We start from the raw sequence: 19484 nt of genomic DNA, 5'->3' as shown, positions 1-19484 counted from the left end.
TTTCCACTCCTAGGTATTTACCCAAGAGAAAGTGTAAACACTTGTATGAGAATGCTCATAGCAGCTTTATTTGTAATAGTCAAAACTGGAAACAAACCAATGTCCACCAACATGTGAATGGGTGAACCATGGTAGATCCACACAATGGACTGCAATAAAAAAGAGAGAACACAACAACATGAATGAATTTCAAAATGATTATGCTGAGTAATAGCCTGAAAAAAAAAAAAAAGGACATATTGTGTGATTTCACTTATATAAATGTCTAGAAAATGGAGACCAATCTATAGTGACAGAAAGCAGATCCCTGGTTGCCTGGGGAAGGTGAAAAGGGAACTAATGAAAGGCAAGGAGGGATTACCAAGGGGCATGGGAAAAACTCTCTGGGATAACGGATGTGCTGTTTATCTTGACTGTGGTGATAGCTTCCCAGGTGTATACCTATGTCAGAACACATCAAATCGTATACTTTAAACATGTGCACTTTATTGTATGTTAAAGTCTATCTGTGTGAAGATGCTTAAAAAATATGAATGTTGCATAAATAATAATCACCTACTTTAGTTAAATTGGTTTCCCATAAGGAATCAGGTACAATAAAGATTTATTCTGCAAAAGAGATTATTTCAATAGCAAGGAAAATAACAGCCAATTTTAAGAAAACTCACCTGATGATAATGATGTGTAGTCTGTATTAAATGCATATACATGTTGTATACAAAGTTTGCCATCTGGGGCATATTCTTTATTATCTGTACTTCATGAGATGGTCTCTCTCCATTCTAAATAAAGGCAAAAAGAAAGTTAAGTATCTAGTGAAAAAATCTTAGAAGCTAACATTTCAGTATAAGCCCATTAGATGCAAGTGTAAGAGTCCAATAAGAACTTCATGAAGAGTAGTAAGTCCGTTTAAATTGAGAAAAGCTAGGCCGGGCGCGGTGGCTCACACCTGTAATCCTAGCACTCTGGGAGGCTGAGGCAGGCGGATCGTCTGAGCTCAGGAGTTCGAGACCAGCCTGAGCAAGAGCGAGACCCTGTCTCTACTAAAAAAAAGAAAGAAATTAGCTAGACAACTAAAAATATATATAAAAAAAAATTAGCCAAGCATGGTGGCACATGCCTGTAGTCCCAGCTACTTGGGAGGCTGAGGAAGGAGGATCGCTTGAGCCCAGGAGTTTGAGGTTGCTGTGAGCTAGGCTGATGCCAGGGCACTCTAGTCCGGGCAACAGAGTGAGACTCTGTCTCAAAAAAAAAAAAAGAAAAGCTAGAATCTAGGACATCTAAGAGTTACAAGCTTTTAATACAATTTTGGGCTAGTAAGTAAAATATGGGTTTTAGTCTACTAACGTAGAATTAATAAGAGATAAGTTAATCATTTAAATAGAAAAATCAACATGGTTCAAAGTAGTGGTTTCCAATACTGCGTATGCTCCAAAGACAGTTTACAAGATAATTCAGAAAGAAAATATTAAAACTATTCTTCCTATTTATGTATTTTATGTATTTCTAAAGAATAAAAAGTTAACATTTATTATTATTTAATATATATACTATTAGTCATGGGGGTGAATATTCAAACATTCTTTTTAAAATTGTGGTGTCTACCAGAATCATCTGAGGGAGATTGTTAAATTGCAGATAAACTTGGCTCTAATCCCCAGAGATTTAGACTCAGTAGGTCCGGGGTAGAATGAGGTGATTCTTATGAGTAGTTTCTAACAACAATCTAAGAAACACTGCTCTATTAGTGTAGGTAAAGTAGTAAAGTAAATGAAAATACAAAATTTATACTTCCTCCTAAACCACCTCAGAATAGAGATTAACAACTTTCCTATATCTAGTCATTAATAAAATGTTTATAAAGTTTTACCCTCTCTTAATGTAGGAACAATTTAGGAAACCATAAAGGTAAAAAACATACACCAAGAAAAAGGATTCTACCCAAAAGTGACAAATTACTAAAAGCACACAAAGTTAGAAATATTCAGTACATTAAATAGCATTTCTCAGAATTAAGCAGGATGGCAGTATTGCATGTAAGCAAGTATTCTTTTGATTAGTGGTCACTTTCTGCAATGGCCACAACTTCTGTGTGCAAAGATTGCCATGCTGTTCTTATGACTAGGAAATACTGCCTTCAAAACATGGAAGAGTCATTGTTTGTTTGCTTATTTCCTGGTAGCTTTGCTGGGAGCTGTCTTTCCTGAGAAGCAGCCCTCCCTGCCCCTCAAACTGTCCCTTGAGCAGAAGATTAGGAGATGCTCTCAGCTCCTCTGGGGCTTAAACCCATGAGTGTTGTATAAAGCACCGTTTTCCAAGCCTTCTGTTTAGCAGTATTGCCTGACCCAGGTTTCTCCAGGTGTGTCCCTGCAGCCCTTACGTAGGAAGCACCTGGGGAACTTATTAACCATGGAGACACCTAGGGTCTGTCCCAGATCTCTTGTCAGGAATCTGCCTGTCTAATAATCAGCCCACAAAAGATTGAGAAGCCCTATAGGATTGGGCCCAGGCTCCAGAGCCCGACACACAAGGCTTTATGTGACCCCACTCCATCGTCTCTCCACCCCTTTCCTCCTATTCCTCCATAGCAGCATTTCCTAAAAATATAACATTAAAAAAAATGCAGTTTATAAAAAGTACTTAAAATTATTATAAAACAAACACATTGAATTTAATCTTTTTAAAGCAGGGTTAGGGGAAGAAGTATACTGTGAACATTTAAGAAAATTTTATTTAAAATGACTTCCAGGACATTTCATTAAATAAAAAAAGAAAAGTCCAAAAGTATATAGTATGCTAACCTTCATGTAAGAAAGAAAATAACTCTCTGCTCCTTTGTGTAAAAGGAATATAAGGATAAACCAGAAATTAAAGAGACTAATTACCTATGGAGGGAGGGTGGTAAGAAAAGGGAAGAAAAAAGGGAGGAGCCCTTCTTTCAGTCTTTTTGTTAAGTGTATATGCTCTCCCCTCCCCCATTTCCCCAAAACATTAAGCTTCTTAGAACTCTACTATTTTTTACTCTGTTATCAAATAAATAGTTAAGTTCTCTTTACAGAGCTAAAGAGAGGCATTATAGTAATAATAAATAACATGGATTCTGGAGTCAGGCTGCCTGGGTTTTCAAATTTTGGATCCTCTACCTACTAGATACATGGACCAAACTACTTAACTACTCTGACCCTCAGTTTCCCCATTTGTAAAATGAAGTTATAAGAAAACTTAAAAAAGAAGGCTGTTACAGAGATAAAATGAGATGATACATGTAAAGAGCTAATTGCCTGATACATGGTAAGTACTCAATAAATGTTAGCTGATATTATTTTTATATAGAAAATCTACTTCAGTTCTTTAGTGTAAGAAACACTTTAAACCAGTGACTGGATTATCTAAATGATAACGTTCCTAGCTAATGTGGTCACCTATAAAAGAATCCCAATATCCCCACTCTGCAAAATGCTGTTCTATACAATGAAGAAAGAAGTCCTACCTTTCGAGTGGTCGGGAAAGGTTCTGTTGGAATTATATGCAAATGAAGTGGGCGGGCTGTGAGCTGACTGAAGGCTGGAGTTAGTTCAAAACAGTTTTGGAAGAGGGATACTCTGGCGAAGATATAAAGTCCAAGTCTGGCTCTAGACATGGCCACCACTAAGCGACGGACATCCCTTTGGGAAACAAATAAAATAATTAGCATACTTAAATTAATAACATATTGATGCAGATTTTTACTTTTTTTTACGTAGTCCACTAAATAGTTCTCTTCAGCCTTGGCAAAAAAAAAGTTAAGCCTCTTAAAAACTTAATAGACTAAACATAAAGCTAATCAATGTTATGTGACTAATAAACCAGGTAAAAGTTGATGCATTTATTACTAACCTCTTGTTGGTTTTTATTTTTAGGTGTGGGGGAGATCACAAAACAACCAATGTACTGATTTGAAAAGGTTGAAGTAACTATATCGGCATTATGGTACAGTCACCAATTTACTGTACCACTGCCACTGAGTCAGGCTGAACCAGCTCTTCTTCCACTTCACCTACCAAACTCCCAGGCTCCATTAAGGTTAAATTTTACTTACTAGGTAACCCTCACCACATAGTTTTATACTTACTTATAATAATAAGTACATATGGAAGTATATGATATGATAAAAATGATGTAAAAAATATCATAATGATATAAAATAACAATACAGGTTGAGCAACTCTAATCTGAAAATCCAAAATCTGAAATGCTCCAAAATCTGAAACTTTTTGGGCACCAACATGATGCCACAAGTGGAAAATTCTACACCTGACCTCATGTGATGGGGTCACAGTGAAAATGCAGGCACATAACACGGTTTACTCAAGTTTTCCCAAGGGAAAAATACAATTATCTTCAGGCTATGTTTATAAGGTATGTATGAAACATAAATGAATTTTGTGTTTAGATTTGGGTCCCATCCCCAAGAAATCTCATTATGTATTATACATGCAAATATTCCAAAACCTAAAAAAAACTGGAAATCCAAAACACTTCTGGTCTCAAGCATTTCGAATAAGAGATATTCAACCTGTAATATCAAGTCTTATTCATGTATTTATTCTAGTACTTAGATTCAGTGCTTGGCCTACAGTACTCAATGTTCAGATGAACAGTAATAAAAATGGTTAAATTCAATGACTCAAATATACATGTAGCTGGCTATATGATGAAAGATAATCAGTTTTCTTTAATCTATTTTTTAAAAAGAATATAAATTTTTTTTTTAAAAAAAGGTTTGAATCAAATAAATTTATAAAACATAACTATACATTAAGTCTAATTTCACCTCACTATTAGAATGTGTTTTAGTGAGAAAGATCATTTTGGCTTCAAATACAGAAGATGGTTTGCTTTCTTGAGATGCTTTTAGATGGCTATTTCAATTTTTTAGTACCCTACAAAAAAGAAGACTTTCATGAAAAATAATAAAGTCTAATAAATCACCCCTAATCCCTGAAAGAAAATGTTGAAGACTGTTACAGAAATCTAATGTTACAGAGACCATATAATAACCAGAGAGAGAACCAGGAATTAGAATGTTTATCTAAGTTTTTCTTTGTGTCTACATAATGCAAGTTATTTTGGGAATACCTCTAATTCAGCCTCATTTTCTATGGTGTTTTATGGTCTTAAAAAGTATCTAGTTTCCCTTATCAGGAGGTACTGTGTGACACCAACACATAATTTATCAGTTATGTTCTTGTGTGACTGAAAGCCAAATTGTTTATTATGTTCTCCATATTTCCTTAGAACCCCAAGGATTCACAGTATAGGCTGGTGGTTCCAAAACTGGTAACTGAGTATACACTGCTAGAGATACTTAGCATGAGTTCTCACACAGATATTATAATGGAAATTATGGTTAAAACTTAATGTCAGGGGGGAAAAAAAAGCCGGTGGTGGTGGAGGGAAGTGTTGTTTTCATGGTAATCACTGTATTATGTTCAGTTCTCCCCCTCACATCCGGAAGGTTCTATCTCTAGAGAGAGCACAGATACAGTACTATTACAGTGACCACTGTATTGACCCCTCTGAGAAAACTTTTCCCTCCAGCCTTCAGTGCTGTAGTGCAGGACAGTGGCTTTTATACTTGTGATCTCCATTGTACATAGGAGATTTGAACTAAAATCTTCTGCAAATTCAAATGTAAGTACCATAAACTTTACTGAATTCATTTATCAATTCCAGGAGTCAGGTGCTCACACAGCAGTAATATTCTTTGGGGGTAGTGGGGTTGGGGGTGGGTAAACTCACAACTAATGGACGTGGTGAGCGTTGTAGGGAGGGAAAGGGCACATCTCAAATCATGGGTGGGATATGGCAAAGTCATAACATGTAACCAAAATGTTTATACCCTCATAATTTCCTGAAATAAAACAATAACAACAACAACAACAACAAAACAAATGTAGGTACCTTCCAAGGATATATTTAATGTCTCCCCCACTGGACGCTAAAACTCCACCAGGGCAAAGATCATGACTGTTAGATTTTTTACCACATATCAAGAACGTAGCACTCCATCACATGATAGATGGATCTGAAAGTATTTGTTAAATGAATGAGCAAACACTATGAACATAATAAACTACCAGGCAAAAAAAGCAAAGGGTGGGCGGCAGGGTTCCTTGGAACTATATATTGAAAGTAGGGCAATGGGGATTACCATATTCTCTCTTAGTCTCCAGAAGATGGCTCAACAGAAAGAGTATTGTTAAACAACAGAGCCAACACTGTCATAGAACCCCTACAGGGAAACAACAGGAAAGCTGCAGCTTCACTACTTCACTCTGAACAGGTCATAGGCACTTCTATTGGTACCTAAGCTGTGCAAATCAATTGGGGACAAAAACAATGAATGCTAGGAAAGGGACTAGAAATGTCTCACTACTCTGGCTTCTAATCAGTTCTACACCATCCTAAAACAGGTCTCTGGAACTGAAGCTGGCTCCTACCCAATCACTCAATTAGCCTACCCAGGATGAAAAAGGTATGAGTAAAAGGAATATGGCAGGCACCTGGAAAACAGCATACCAGTTCCTTAAAAGGTTAAATATAGAGTTACCATATGACCCAGAAATTCCTCTCCTAGATCTGTACCCAAGAGAAAGGAAAATAAGTGTTCACATAAAAACTTGTATATACATGTTCAGAGCAGCATTATTCATAATAGTCATAAGGTGGAAAATCCAACATCCAACAATTGATGAATGGATAAATAGAATATAGCTGCATGATGGAATATTATTCAGCAATAAAAAGACTGAAGTACTGATACATCTTACATCAACATACCTTGAACACATTATGCTAAGTGAAAGAAGACAAAAGATCACATATTGTATGATTCCATTTATATTAAGTGTCAAGATTAGGCAAATCTACAGAAATAGCAAGTAGATTAATGGTTGCCAAGGGCTTCGGGGTGAGGGGAGGGGAGTGATTGCTAATAAGTACAGGGTTTCTTGCTGGGGCGATGAAAATGTTCTAAAATTGATTGTGGAGATAGTTATATAACTCTGTCAATATACTAAAAACCACTGAATTATACACTTAAAATAGGTGAACTGCATGGTATGTCAACTATATTTCAATAAAGCTATTAATGAAAAATGAAATATGACAGGAAGTAGGTTTCTTGGTCTCCTGAGGCACAAATGTTTTCCTACTTATTATGCCCTCTATGCACTAATACCAACACCACCACTCACTCCCCACCCCAATGAAGAAGTTGGACTTTCTAAAGGAACTTTTGGCCAATACAAAAAATTTATTTGGATAAAGGTATTTTTGCTCAGAAAATTTTGACATGCAAGATAATACCAAAATCAAGTTTTCTCTTAATCTTTCATTTATAAGCATTTTATCATCAAAATGGTTTTTTTTTTTAGGTTTCCAGAAATATTAGGCAAAGAACAGCACAGAACTAAAGTCACTGGAATTTGAAAAAGACACAGTAAAGTACCACAGGGTAAGAATAAAGGCACAGTGGAAAGGAAGCAGTATCATATATTCTTACTGTAAGTTTTTGACATTTTAATTATGTAAACCATAATGATAGCCCATTCAGATGCCAGTTATAAATCTCAACAAGGAAAAGGAACTTGTCCTTTTTAGAAAAGTTAAGTCTCCAAATATTTGCTTGACACTTAAATAAACAAGTAAAAATAAACTATTTTAGGATGCTCCTATCTTGAATAAATTTCTTAAAACATTACATTTTTGCTTACTCTTATGTAAAAGTTACCAGTCTAATGGAATCTGATCACTGGGTTAAGCTCCAAATAAATCTTGACTTAATGACAACATTGTGAGAGGCTGGAGAATTTTCTTTTTATATCCACCCAATAAAATAATAAAATAAACTCTCCTTATAGTTTTGCTAGTAAGTCATTTGAGATGAAAGTTTATATAAAAATAAATGGCTGCTTTGTATTAAGAAGATATTATTCCCATAAATCCCTAGCACATAAATACATCACAATAAATGATAAAAATAGATTATTGTTTGTTTTGACAATTCTTAATCCTAGGAGAACAAATGGCTTCTTTATCCTCTAACACTTAAGCTAAAAGATGTGTGTAGGAAAAAAAGTCAGAAATCTTATGGAATGAAATTTATTCTGAAGAGACTTTTTACCACTTTACCTCCTTTAATTTCTGATATCAAGTTTCCAACAAATATAAAATGGATTAATATTTTATAATAAAATGCTCTGAATGTTACTGAAGAGTTAAAATGTTAAAATTACTAAAACATTTAAGAGTAAAAAAATTCTGTGGCAGTGGCAACAGTTAACTATATAAGGAATCAGTAATGCTACATTCCAACAAAAAGCACCAGAAGTTGTCATAACAATTAATTATAATTTATTTTTATCATTTCAATTTTAATTATAATTTAAACTTAAAAATATTTAGAACTACTTAGCCACAAAAGTTCAAAACTGGAAACAGTAAAGTTCAATAATATTATGAAAGTTTTTTCCTACATACCTTAGGTGGCCCACTGCCCTGGTTCGTACTAGAGAAAGAAGAATATAATCATTCTGTTGGCCTTGGAATCTATCAACAGTTGTCACCTAGGAAGAAAAAATGGGAATTGTGGTATATTTTCAAAAACACAATGAAAAGACTTTAGAGATCCTGCAACTAATGTGCTAGCAGCACATCTTACCCTTAAAATAATCAATCCCAAAAGAAATACAATCATGGGCTCGGAATTCCCAGAACAAGTTAATAAATACTATTAAATAAACCACAGTAACCAGATTAAGCTATGTGTTTATGTTATTCACACTTACAGCATTTGTTTTTACCTTTGCTGATAACTAAATAACTATTTTTGGAATTAATAGTCTTCCCCCTCCTGCCCTGAACTAGACTGCCAAATTCTGTGAAACCAGGGACTATGTCAAGCTTATTTAACCAGTAGCCCAGTTCAATGTCCAGCAATATAACTTAGTTTGCTCTTTTATTATTTAACATATCTCTAGTATTTGTCCACAGTATTCCTCTGTCAAATGAAAAAAAAATCTTCACAGTACTTTTTGTTCAATTTGAAAATACATGTACAAATAAGAAAGTTCAGAAAGGCTTCAGTCATTAATACTGGACTCAGGCATTTAGCTTTCTTTTTTTCTTTAATTTATTTTTTGTAGAGACAGGGTCTTGCTATGTTGCCCAGGCTAATCTCAAACTCCTGGCCTAAAGTGGTCTTCCTGCCTCAGTCTCCCAAAGTGCTGGGATTACAGGCCTGAGCCACCATGTCCAGCTCCATTTATCTTTTTTCCATCAATTCAAGAAAAAAATTTATTGCTCACCCTGCACAAACCATAATTTATGGTTCCTCTAGCTTTAGGAAATTTGCAACACACTTCTTTTTAAGTCAACTTCACAGAGGTATAATTTATATACAATAAAATGTGTTCACTTTAAGTGTACAATTTCATGAATTTTGACAATATATATTCTGATTTAACTACCACCACAATAAAAATTTCCATCACCTCAGGCCCCACTGTAGTAAATCTGTACCCCCTAGCTCCAGACAACCACTGATCTACTTTCTGTCACTTTATATAGATTATTTTTTTACCAGTTCTAGAATTCCACAAAAATAAAATCGTAAAGTCTGCACTCTTTTGTGTCTGGTTTCTTTCACTCAGCATTATGTTTCTGAGATTTATACAGGTGCTCTGTACACTAGAAGTTCATACCTTTTTACTTTGAGTAGTCTTCCACTGAATGAATATACCACAATTTGTTAATCCATTTACCTGTTCATGGACATTGGCGATGTTTCTAGTTTGGGGCTATTTTAAATAAAGCTGCAATGAATATTCAGGTACTAATATTTTTGTGGACATATGTTTTCACTGCTCTTGAACAAATACCTAGGAGTGAAATTGCTGAGCTGTATGGTATGTATGCTTAACTTTATAAGAAACTGTCAAACTGTCTTCCAAAATTGCTATACCACTTTACCCATCTGCCAGTAATGTTCCAGTTCCAGAGTTCCAGTGGCCCCATATCCTTGCCAACACTTATTATGTCAATCTTTGCCATTTTACCCATTCTTTCAGGGGTGTGCAGTGGTATATCACTGTAGTTTTAATTTATATATATTTCCCTGACAACTAACGATGATAAGCATTTTTTAATGTCTTATTGGTCACTTGTAGATCTTGTGTGAAGTGTCTGTTCAATCTTTTGCCCATTTTGTATTGGGTTGTTTTATTTAATAATGACTTTCATAGGAGTTCATATATTCTAGATATAACTCCTTTGTTGTTACATGCGGATGTTATACCTGGAAGTTCTGTTGCCATCCTGACTACGTGGAGAACTTGTATGAGACCTTGGCCCACATAATGATACCAGCAGGGCAGAAGGATGAAAAAGACCCTGCTCCTTTGTATCACTGAGCCACCCTGTAATACAACCTTGAAACTACCACATCCACCTTCCTGTTATGAGAGATATTAACTTTCCTTATTATTTAAGTTTTTCTGTTACTTATAAATAAAAGGATTCAGATACTGAGGTCCTTCTACTGCGAAACTCTCTGTTTCAAAGTGACTAGTTTCTCGTTTTTACTCCCTACGTGCCTTATGGCGTATTCTGCTGTGTCTATTCTTTCCTGTACTGTTCCTATGATTTTATTTTCTTCTAACTCACTTTTTATCTCTTTCTGAGTTCTTGCATTTCTCTGCTCTGTAGCTTTTCCTCATAGAAATGGCTACTTCATTAAATATTTTTAAATTTATAGCAAAATGTACACTGGAAATTTTCATTTGTTCTAGGCCAACATACTTTCTGAAGCATGTATCTTGTCTATATTTTGATGCTCTTTTCCTCATTTTTTCCTATAAATTGAAGCTGTGCTAGTTTCCTTTTTACTATTCATCACTGAATAAGTAAGTTTCTTAGATTAGCTATAAGCAAAAGGTTGAGGTGGGGTAAGCAAGGCTATTCTCTAACGGCTGGATGGTTTTCACAACAAATGCCCTCTTCTTTTCTGCTACTGTTGAGATAGTCTACTTTTTGCAAATATAGCTCACCACTAGGCTCCTCTGAACCAATCTGGGAGTAGTAAGGCTTTTGCTCACCCCAATTCTTGCATCTATTATTGAATAACAGGGATGTGGCTCTTATACTCAGGGTTTGCCTCTCATCTTCAGAAAGTGTTTTTGCTGGCACTTTCAAGACTAGTCCCCTAAATTCTTTCTCCCATATTTTCTTCCTGATCTTAGTTACCTGATCTGTATCATCTCACTAAAAATGGAGTTTGTCCCCTCTTCCTCAGATTTTCCTCTGTTACTTTTGGACGATTTACAAAAAAAAGGTCATAGAGCTTTCACACAGCCATGTTCACAACTAAAGTCCTAAATTTATCATTAGTAATATTATATTTATTTTGTTATTTTCTAATTTATTCAACTATTAATAGAATCAAGCATCATTTTAATTTGATATGTACCACTTTTTATTACATAAAAAATATTTTTTAAAAATCCCCTAAGGTCTGAATACACTTTACAATCTTTCCTTGTCACCAAGACAGCATCCTATCAATATAATAAAAAGCAGTCTAAATTATACCTGTTTGGTATAAACATATTTCTACTATAACAGTACATAATTATTATATAATTTTTTATCTATTATTTTAGCAACAAAAAGTTTTTAGAAACTTTTATTTCTGATTACTATCAAAAAAAATCTTTAATGTAGTAGTTGAGATATGAGATAGAAATTCACAGAAAACCAGTAAAATTAGCAGATAGGACTGCCAGATAATTATTTATAGTTCCTCTTATTTCATTTTCTCAAATATCTTAAAAGGAGATACCAAAGACACAAAGTGGAACAATATAAATATCTCACAATAAATACAAACCTTTCCATCTTGCCAAAATGATGAATAACAGAACATACTACATTCACAAAATTACCTTATTTGGTCTTCCAATCAATGGATTGTTCCCACATCGTCTATTGATGATGTCACGAATAAGATGCTTTTGGCCATTATATGTTGTCAGAATACTGATCCTATCAGCCGGGTAACCAAGTAAACACATGTACATAAAAAGTGCTACTACATATTCTGCCTCTCCAAGATTCTGTAATGCAAACACAATCAGGTTGAACATTTATTTCCTTTTGTGTCAATTTTAAAGAGAAAAATAGCTTATCTAGTACCATTTGTTCACTTAGCACACCACAAGAAGTATAGAGTTAATAACTTGGATAAGTGAACACTTTTCACAAAACAGAGGTAACCTTATCTTAGGTTAATAATGATGAATAAAAACTTTAACATTTGTAATATATTTACAATACCTGAACAATCATAAAATAAAAGTTATCAACTTAAAGGCTTAATATTCCTGGGGCCACAATAATCACAATATAGATTAATATTCTATACAGTATAATGCAACTGTAGTTATGAAAAAAATTAACATAATGGAACAAAGTAACTGTCTAGGAAGCCTGTACAAAATCCAGTCAAACTGCACACAACTGGTAGTATTATAGTTGATGCTCAAGTTTTGCACAATGCTTTTCCTTCTTCCTCATGTTTCTTAATTTTTTTGTGTTTTGTTTTTGTTCTCTTACTGATGATTGCCACCTCTACTAGACCACATTAGGTGGGAAGAGGATGTGGACTCAAGTCAGTCTGGCTTACTGCTACGTTAGAGACTGGCGAAAGACCGGTGGGAAGGAGCTTAAGACTAAGGCATAATTGAACTAAAAGTGAGGAATCATTGGCCTAGGCCTGGTAGGAAAAAGAATATTACAATGAAAGTGAGGAATCACATACAAAGCTAAATTCAAAGTGCTAGATGAAAGAAAAAAGTAAAGTGAGACCATAAATAAAACACAAAAATCAAAAAACAAAAATATGAAGCTGGATTGCATGCAAAGGCAATAGAAAAATTACTGGAAGACCTTATGATATATCATTTATATTCTGGTTCTCCGTGATACTCACACAGCCTGAGTTAACTCTTTCATTTAAATATTCTAGTTCTTAGGAAGATTGGAGGGAAAAGAAGCCTCATGACTATGTAAATCTTTTCATTTTCTATACTGGTAGCAAACTATATTTATCTAAGCATCAACTCTAATATAGATAAAAAAACAAACTGGGAATTGTGGGAATGGACATAATAAAAACTAGGGCTAAAATTCAGTTTTCAAGAGGTATATTTTTGGCAAGACTGGTGCAATAAACCCTCAACAAATAAAACCCATTTCTCTATTCATGTAAAAAATGAATACTCCCCAATTTGGCACGTTGCCCAAAGGTCAGACATAAAGCATTAACAATAAAACAATGTGAATTATATTGTCACAAACACTTGAGAACTCATTCCAAATAAGTCAAGTCCCCTTGAAATTAGTGACCTTTATTCATTTATCCATCCATCCATCCTCCCCCTCTCAGACACTAAATCTTTACATGTTATCACTTAAATGTACAGTACTCTTATTTTGGGGGATGTTTTCAACTCTTCAGAAATATATTTGAAAGTGGCAAATCATCATCTGAAAATTTATTTCTTGAAATATTGAAAACTTATCCAGAGTTAGGCTTAATGATAAGAAAAGAGATACCCAATCTGGATAATAATGTTTCAGATCAGTACTATGGTACAGCTTAAGTAGTGAAATTACTCAAAAGAGAAATCCCAGAAACCATAATGTAATGAAAACATCAGTAGAATACTGATAGAATACTTAAGTCACTTTCTAAAGTGGCTTTTAGGAAATACATCACTTATTCAAATTAGGTGCTAATAATTTTAAAGTTATAATTTAAAGGTCACATCTGTTCTCAGGCTATGAGTACAGCTACAAACAGAATAACTTGATTTAATATAACCAAATACTTGAAAGGAAAATAAGATCTTTAGGAGTTACATCTACACATATACATTGAGGCCAGTGATACAGGATGCTTTTTCACGAATAATTCCAGATCTCTGATTTAGTTAACAAAATATATTAGACATTCTGCTGTAAAGAAAAGGGGAAAAATTTTTAAATAACCCTAAATGCTACCACTCAAAGAATGCTATCTTTTGATGTATGTGCTGCCAGATCTTTTTATATAGATTATCTGTACATATTTCTATATTCATGTTTTGCTGTTCCCTGTTAAAAATAAAATGAGGCACTATAGATATACTTTGCCACCTGCTTTTTTAAATTTAATATAGCATAAACATTTTTCCTGTTAGTAAACACTTATAATATTATCCTTCTTAGTAGCTATTCAGTATTTCTCTTATATGGAATAGCTAATAGTATAATTGATTCCTACTGATAGATATTTAGGTTGTTTCTCATTTCAAAAATAATTTGCAGTCATGAACATTTAAGCATATATGTTTTTGCAAACTCATCCAATTTTATTTTTTTAAGATAAATTCCTAGAAGTGAGAACATTGCTTTTGATACATACTAACAATATGTCCCCTAAATTATTTTCCTACTAACATTGTATGAATACAGAATTTCCCCAAACCTACCATAACACTGAGTATTCAAAGAGGTGAAAATATGATCCAGTAATTTATGCTTGTTATAAATCTTTTTGTGTGTGTGAACTGCATATTCTTATCCTTATTGCATTTTTGTGTTGGGGTATTGATTTTTCTAAAAAGTAATTTATAGGAGTTCTACATATATATATTCAGAATTCAACTTATTGTTTGTTAAGTATTGAAAATAAATTTTCTCTCAAATCAATCAATATTTTTCTTTATGATTTCTGCTTTGGTAACAAACTTAGGAAGACCTTTCTCATCTCAACACTATATATTCATCAATATTTTCTTCTAGTAGTTTCTAGTATATTTACGGTAAGTTTCTTTTCTTTAGTGTATGTATCTTCAATCCATCTGAAATTGATTTTTGTGTGTGTGTTGCGCATAAGTTGGGGTTCTAACTTTCCTTTTTTTCAAGGGTTAGCCAAATGGTTCAATGTCATTGATTTAGGTATTACTTCAGTCAGACAAATGCAAAATAAACTTCATGTTTTCTCTTACCTGATAAAAGTAAGGATTAGGTTCAGACTCTCCTACTCCCTGAAAATCTTCAACATTGATGAGCTGGAAGTCATACAGCAAGCCAGCATTTGCTGTACTAAACTCTGGCAAGAGCTGCACGTGGGGCAGGTTTCCTAGATTCTTGTATCGCCAGTTGTAGAGATTGCACAAGCTTTCCAAAGACAAATCCCCCCCAAACAGGAAGTATTAGTGATGTGAAATCCCTTTTAATATACATCAGGAGGTTTCTAAGGAACTGTGCCTCCTTTTAACTTTCATGTGACTCATTTTTGCTCACATTTTAAGCCATAATGCTTTTTCAACCTTATCCTCCCTACTTCAATTAACCAAGGGTCAGAAGACTGAAGATATTATAAAAATGATAGCTCTACTATGCTTTCCAAGTAAATGCTATCTTTAATTCCTTAAATTAAAAAATTATTAGAAGACTCTGTAAATTGAGAACAATTTAGGAGTAACTATGAGATGGGGCTTGTACCCTATACCCTTTTTTTTTTTTAATCTTTTCTTTATTCTGTATGGCAAAAGATAAAAAGGGAGAAAGAGAAACTAAGGTTAGAGTAACAGGAGAAAGGCAGAAAGTTGAGGGAGATGTCACAGAATGGTCTCTGTACCACTGAGTGACAGTTGCCACTGGTACAGTCCCAGGGCAAGGATGCAATCAAGGGTTTTCTCTCAGCACCAGCTACCAAATCCTGGCCCCACTACCTTGGGGAGGACCTGTGAAAGTGCTAGTATATTAACTATATCTTTTGGGGACATGAAGAAAGGGCAAAGGACAGTGAAAAGAAGCCTTTAGATTATAAGTCACTTAAATTAACCTCAATGACTAAAATGAAGGAAATTATTTATTTGGTCAATTCATATCTCATGCAGAAAGCAATAAAGGTACTTTCAGATTTATAGATGGCAAGTTCCAGGACAGCAGGGAATGCTAAAGTCTACATATAAGATGTTTACAAATACTTTGATCATGGAACTAATGTCCTTAAATAGGAGTGATTTTCTTTCTGTCTCCTTTACCTTGCTCTGGCTCTCCCTTGAGCATCAAGATCCACAGTAGGAACTCCAACACGGACAAAGCGAGTGAAGAGAGACTGCTCCATGTTTGAGTACTTCTGAAAGGCCATGTTCTTAATGACTGGAGGTAACTGGTGATGATCACCAATCATAATCCATCGTTTCAGTCGGCTAAATCCATCCTGAGGATTCTAGAAATGAAAAGTGAGGAAATGGCAAAATACTCTAATCAATATATTATCCTGTTAGTCTCCAACTTACTACACAAAAGACTCACTCTTCATCAAATGGCCTCCTTAGCTTACAGATTCTCAATCTTTACCACTTCCACACAGAAGAGTCTGCCAAATTTATAGAACAACTCATGCATCAAGTATGGATTTCATTGCTCTTGGTTGATAGTGGGTGAGGGAGGGTAGAGGGATCGGGAAGTCAAGCATGGAATTACTTTACTCTAACAGGCAGAGTAATCTAAAGACGTCTGGAAGGCTGAGGTCAGCACCAGGCAGAGAGTACACAGAAGGCAACAGAAGCCCAAGAAAAGAAATAGAAAAATGCAAAGTAAACACCTTGTTTCACAATTATGCTGAGGACCAGTTCTGAACCCAAGGCAGTAAAAATTGTAGCTTCTTTAATTTCCTATACTACTCTTCAATTTCCTATTCTACGTGACTCCTTGTTCCTTAAAATATATCTTGATAAAACATATTCCAAGTTGCAAATAATTTGGTTTATAAAACAACTTTTGGAACTCAATTTATCTGTGTATTAGAGCAGTCTTTATTCTTAATTGGGAATTCCACATTTTGTTTTTAATGCTTCAATAGTAAAGAATATTGTACAGTAAGAAACATTCTTAAATATCATCATTTAGCTAAAAACTTAGGCATAAAGAAAAGCAATGTACTCAGTGAACATTAAAAACAATTCTAGAAACAATTATAGCAAAAGAAATGAAGAAACAGCTTATCTTCCCTCCAAACTGCATAACCACGTCATTTTATTGATTAAAATGACTAAGTCTTTTCAAAACTACTTTATGGAAATAAACTATGAAGTTTTAAATAGTACTCCTAGAAACAATAAGTGAGTAGATGAAAAGAAGTTTGTAGGCTTAAAATAGAACACCAAACATAATGAAGTTAAGGAAAATATATAATTGTGGCAATCAGCAACCCCAAACAGTATAGCTTTCCCTCCAAATTCTTAAAACTCTATTTTCTTTGTCTAGATCTTAATTTCTTACCTGTAGAAGAAGAGGTATAAAAGTTTCTATCTCCAGAATCTGAGCAGCCTCTTCCATTAAAATGTTGTCATACTGAGAAAAAGCAGAAGGTTGTCAAAAACACAGCTTAAAAGCCAAATGACTACCACTACAACCATAACAACCATCCCCCTAAACCCCCAAATAATTTCAGATTAAAAATAACAACATATAAATTGTTCAAACAGGAAGTTCACGATCTCATTTATCATTAAATGGATCTCCAATTCAAGTCTTTAATCCTCAGGAAAGCCCTCTAAATATACTACTCTACATTGAGGCGATCTTATGTATCATTTCTTGGATTGCAATATCGATTTAGTTCTTTAAATTCTGTATCAGCAAGCCGGGCGCAGTGGCTCACGCCTGTAATCCTAGCACTCTGGGAGGCCGAGGCGGGTGGATCGCTTGAGGTCAGGAGTTTGAGACCAACCTGAGCAAGAGTGAGCCCCCGTCTCTACTAAAAATAGAAAGGAATTATCTGGCCAACTAAAAATATATATAGAAAAAAAATTAGCCAGGCATGGTGGTGCATGCCTGTAGTCCCAGCTACTCCAGAGGCTGAGGCAGTAGGATCGCTTAAGCCCCAGGAGTTTGAGGTTGCTGTGAGCTAGGCTGACGCCACGGCACTCACTCTAGCCTGGGCAACAAAGCGAGACTTTGTATCAAAAAAAAAAAAAAAAAAAAATTCTGTATCAGCAACAATTTATAATTATACATGAGGTCATTCCCATTGGTACTTTCACCCTGGGTAGTATTTGGAGGTAATTTTTTTCCTTATGGATCCTACCCATCACATCAATCCACCTCTGTCTCATCCCTGGGCATTCAATCCATCACCAAAACATGTCAAGTTTACCTTCAAAACTTCCTCAAGTCTACTCACTTTTCTCCATTTCTACCAGCACTATACCACTCTAAAAGTCCAAGCCACCACTATGACTATTGCCAGCAGTCTCCCTAGTAGTTCCTCCTTTTCCTGTCTTGATGACTCTAGGCCACAGATACAACAGTCATAGGGATCATGTCACCTGCTGGTTTCAACCCCTTCACTGGTATCCCATAGTCTTAGGGGAAAAAAAATCCCTTAACATGGCCTGTAGGGATGTATTAACAAGGGCTTATATTCAATTTGGTACCTGACTTTCCTACTTTATCTGTCACTTTTTTCCTTTTGTAATTCTATCTTCATATTTACTTAATGCTTGTATCCTCTCCCCAGCCCAGTAACATTAGGTACTACACGATGAAAAATGAAGTCTTTCTCAAACATAAGGGAATTTCATTCTTTCCTTGATAATTACTGCTCTTCTATCTGCCCAATTCTCTTCTAGATCTGTTTTCAACATGCTTTATCTTTTCTTTTTACTTCTAATTCTGATTGCTACTTAGTATAACATTCTATTTCTTGTTTTATTGGTACAGTAAATCTTCTTCATAAATCTCACCAAGTGCACATTAAAGTTCCTTTGTTTTTTGTTTTTAAAGTTTTCTCTCCTTATTTTATTTTCTAGAGAAACAGAGGGTAGGAGAAGCATATTTACTTTAAATGCTTAACTCTCCTCTTCTAAACTAATTGTTTATATATCCTGTAATTTCTCCCACCCAAGTACTAACCAGGCCCAACCCTGCTTCGCTTCTGAGATCAGATGAAATCAGGCACATTGAGGGTGGTATGGTTGTAGACTATAGCCTGTAATTCCTATGCTACTTGTGTTTACCAAAAGATGGCTGTATCCGTATTTGTCCAGGACTGGTAGCTGGGCTGGATTCCACTGGACATTAACTACGCTGTTTGTTATTGAAACTATCTGAAGGTTTAGGCATGTAGATGGGTCTCTGCTCTAGCTCTATATGATGTTGAATTTCTCTCTTATAATGATTAGGTCATTTTAGTGGGAGCTGAAGAGGAGTTCAAAGAGTCATATTTTCTAAGAAGTCCCTGTATGGACTCTCAGGATAATATATACTACATGCAAAACATAGGAGCAGCTCAAAAGAAGACAGATTAAACGGTCTGCTTTCTGAAAAACAACTCGAAAATCCAATGCAATTTAACTTATAAAAACATATTTATAGATTTTGCT

General features: G+C 34.8%; 1 protein-coding gene and 1 non-coding gene across 2 annotated transcripts in view; both read right to left on the bottom strand.

Annotated features, from left to right (window-relative positions):
* Positions 1–19484, bottom strand: part of AQR (aquarius intron-binding spliceosomal factor) — a 97062-nt gene that overhangs the window by 2861 nt on the left and 74717 nt on the right. The window contains exons 28-34 of the mRNA XM_069461965.1: positions 17380–17451; positions 16137–16324; positions 15093–15264; positions 11985–12155; positions 8524–8609; positions 3491–3665; positions 669–782 (exon numbers count right to left, since the gene is read on the bottom strand). Of these exons, the coding sequence (XP_069318066.1) occupies positions 669–782; positions 3491–3665; positions 8524–8609; positions 11985–12155; positions 15093–15264; positions 16137–16324; positions 17380–17451 (978 nt within the window). The remainder of the gene's footprint in view (positions 1–668; positions 783–3490; positions 3666–8523; positions 8610–11984; positions 12156–15092; positions 15265–16136; positions 16325–17379; positions 17452–19484) is intronic.
* On the bottom strand, positions 15720–15848 carry LOC138381195 (small nucleolar RNA SNORA30/SNORA37 family). Its single transcript, XR_011233107.1, has one exon. It is a non-coding gene; the product is annotated as a small nucleolar RNA SNORA30/SNORA37 family (small nucleolar RNA).

This window comes from Eulemur rufifrons, chromosome 2 (genome assembly GCF_041146395.1).
Source record: "Eulemur rufifrons isolate Redbay chromosome 2, OSU_ERuf_1, whole genome shotgun sequence".
Lineage (NCBI taxonomy): Eukaryota > Metazoa > Chordata > Mammalia > Primates > Lemuridae > Eulemur > Eulemur rufifrons.
This window is presented reverse-complemented; position numbering and strand designations above follow the sequence as displayed.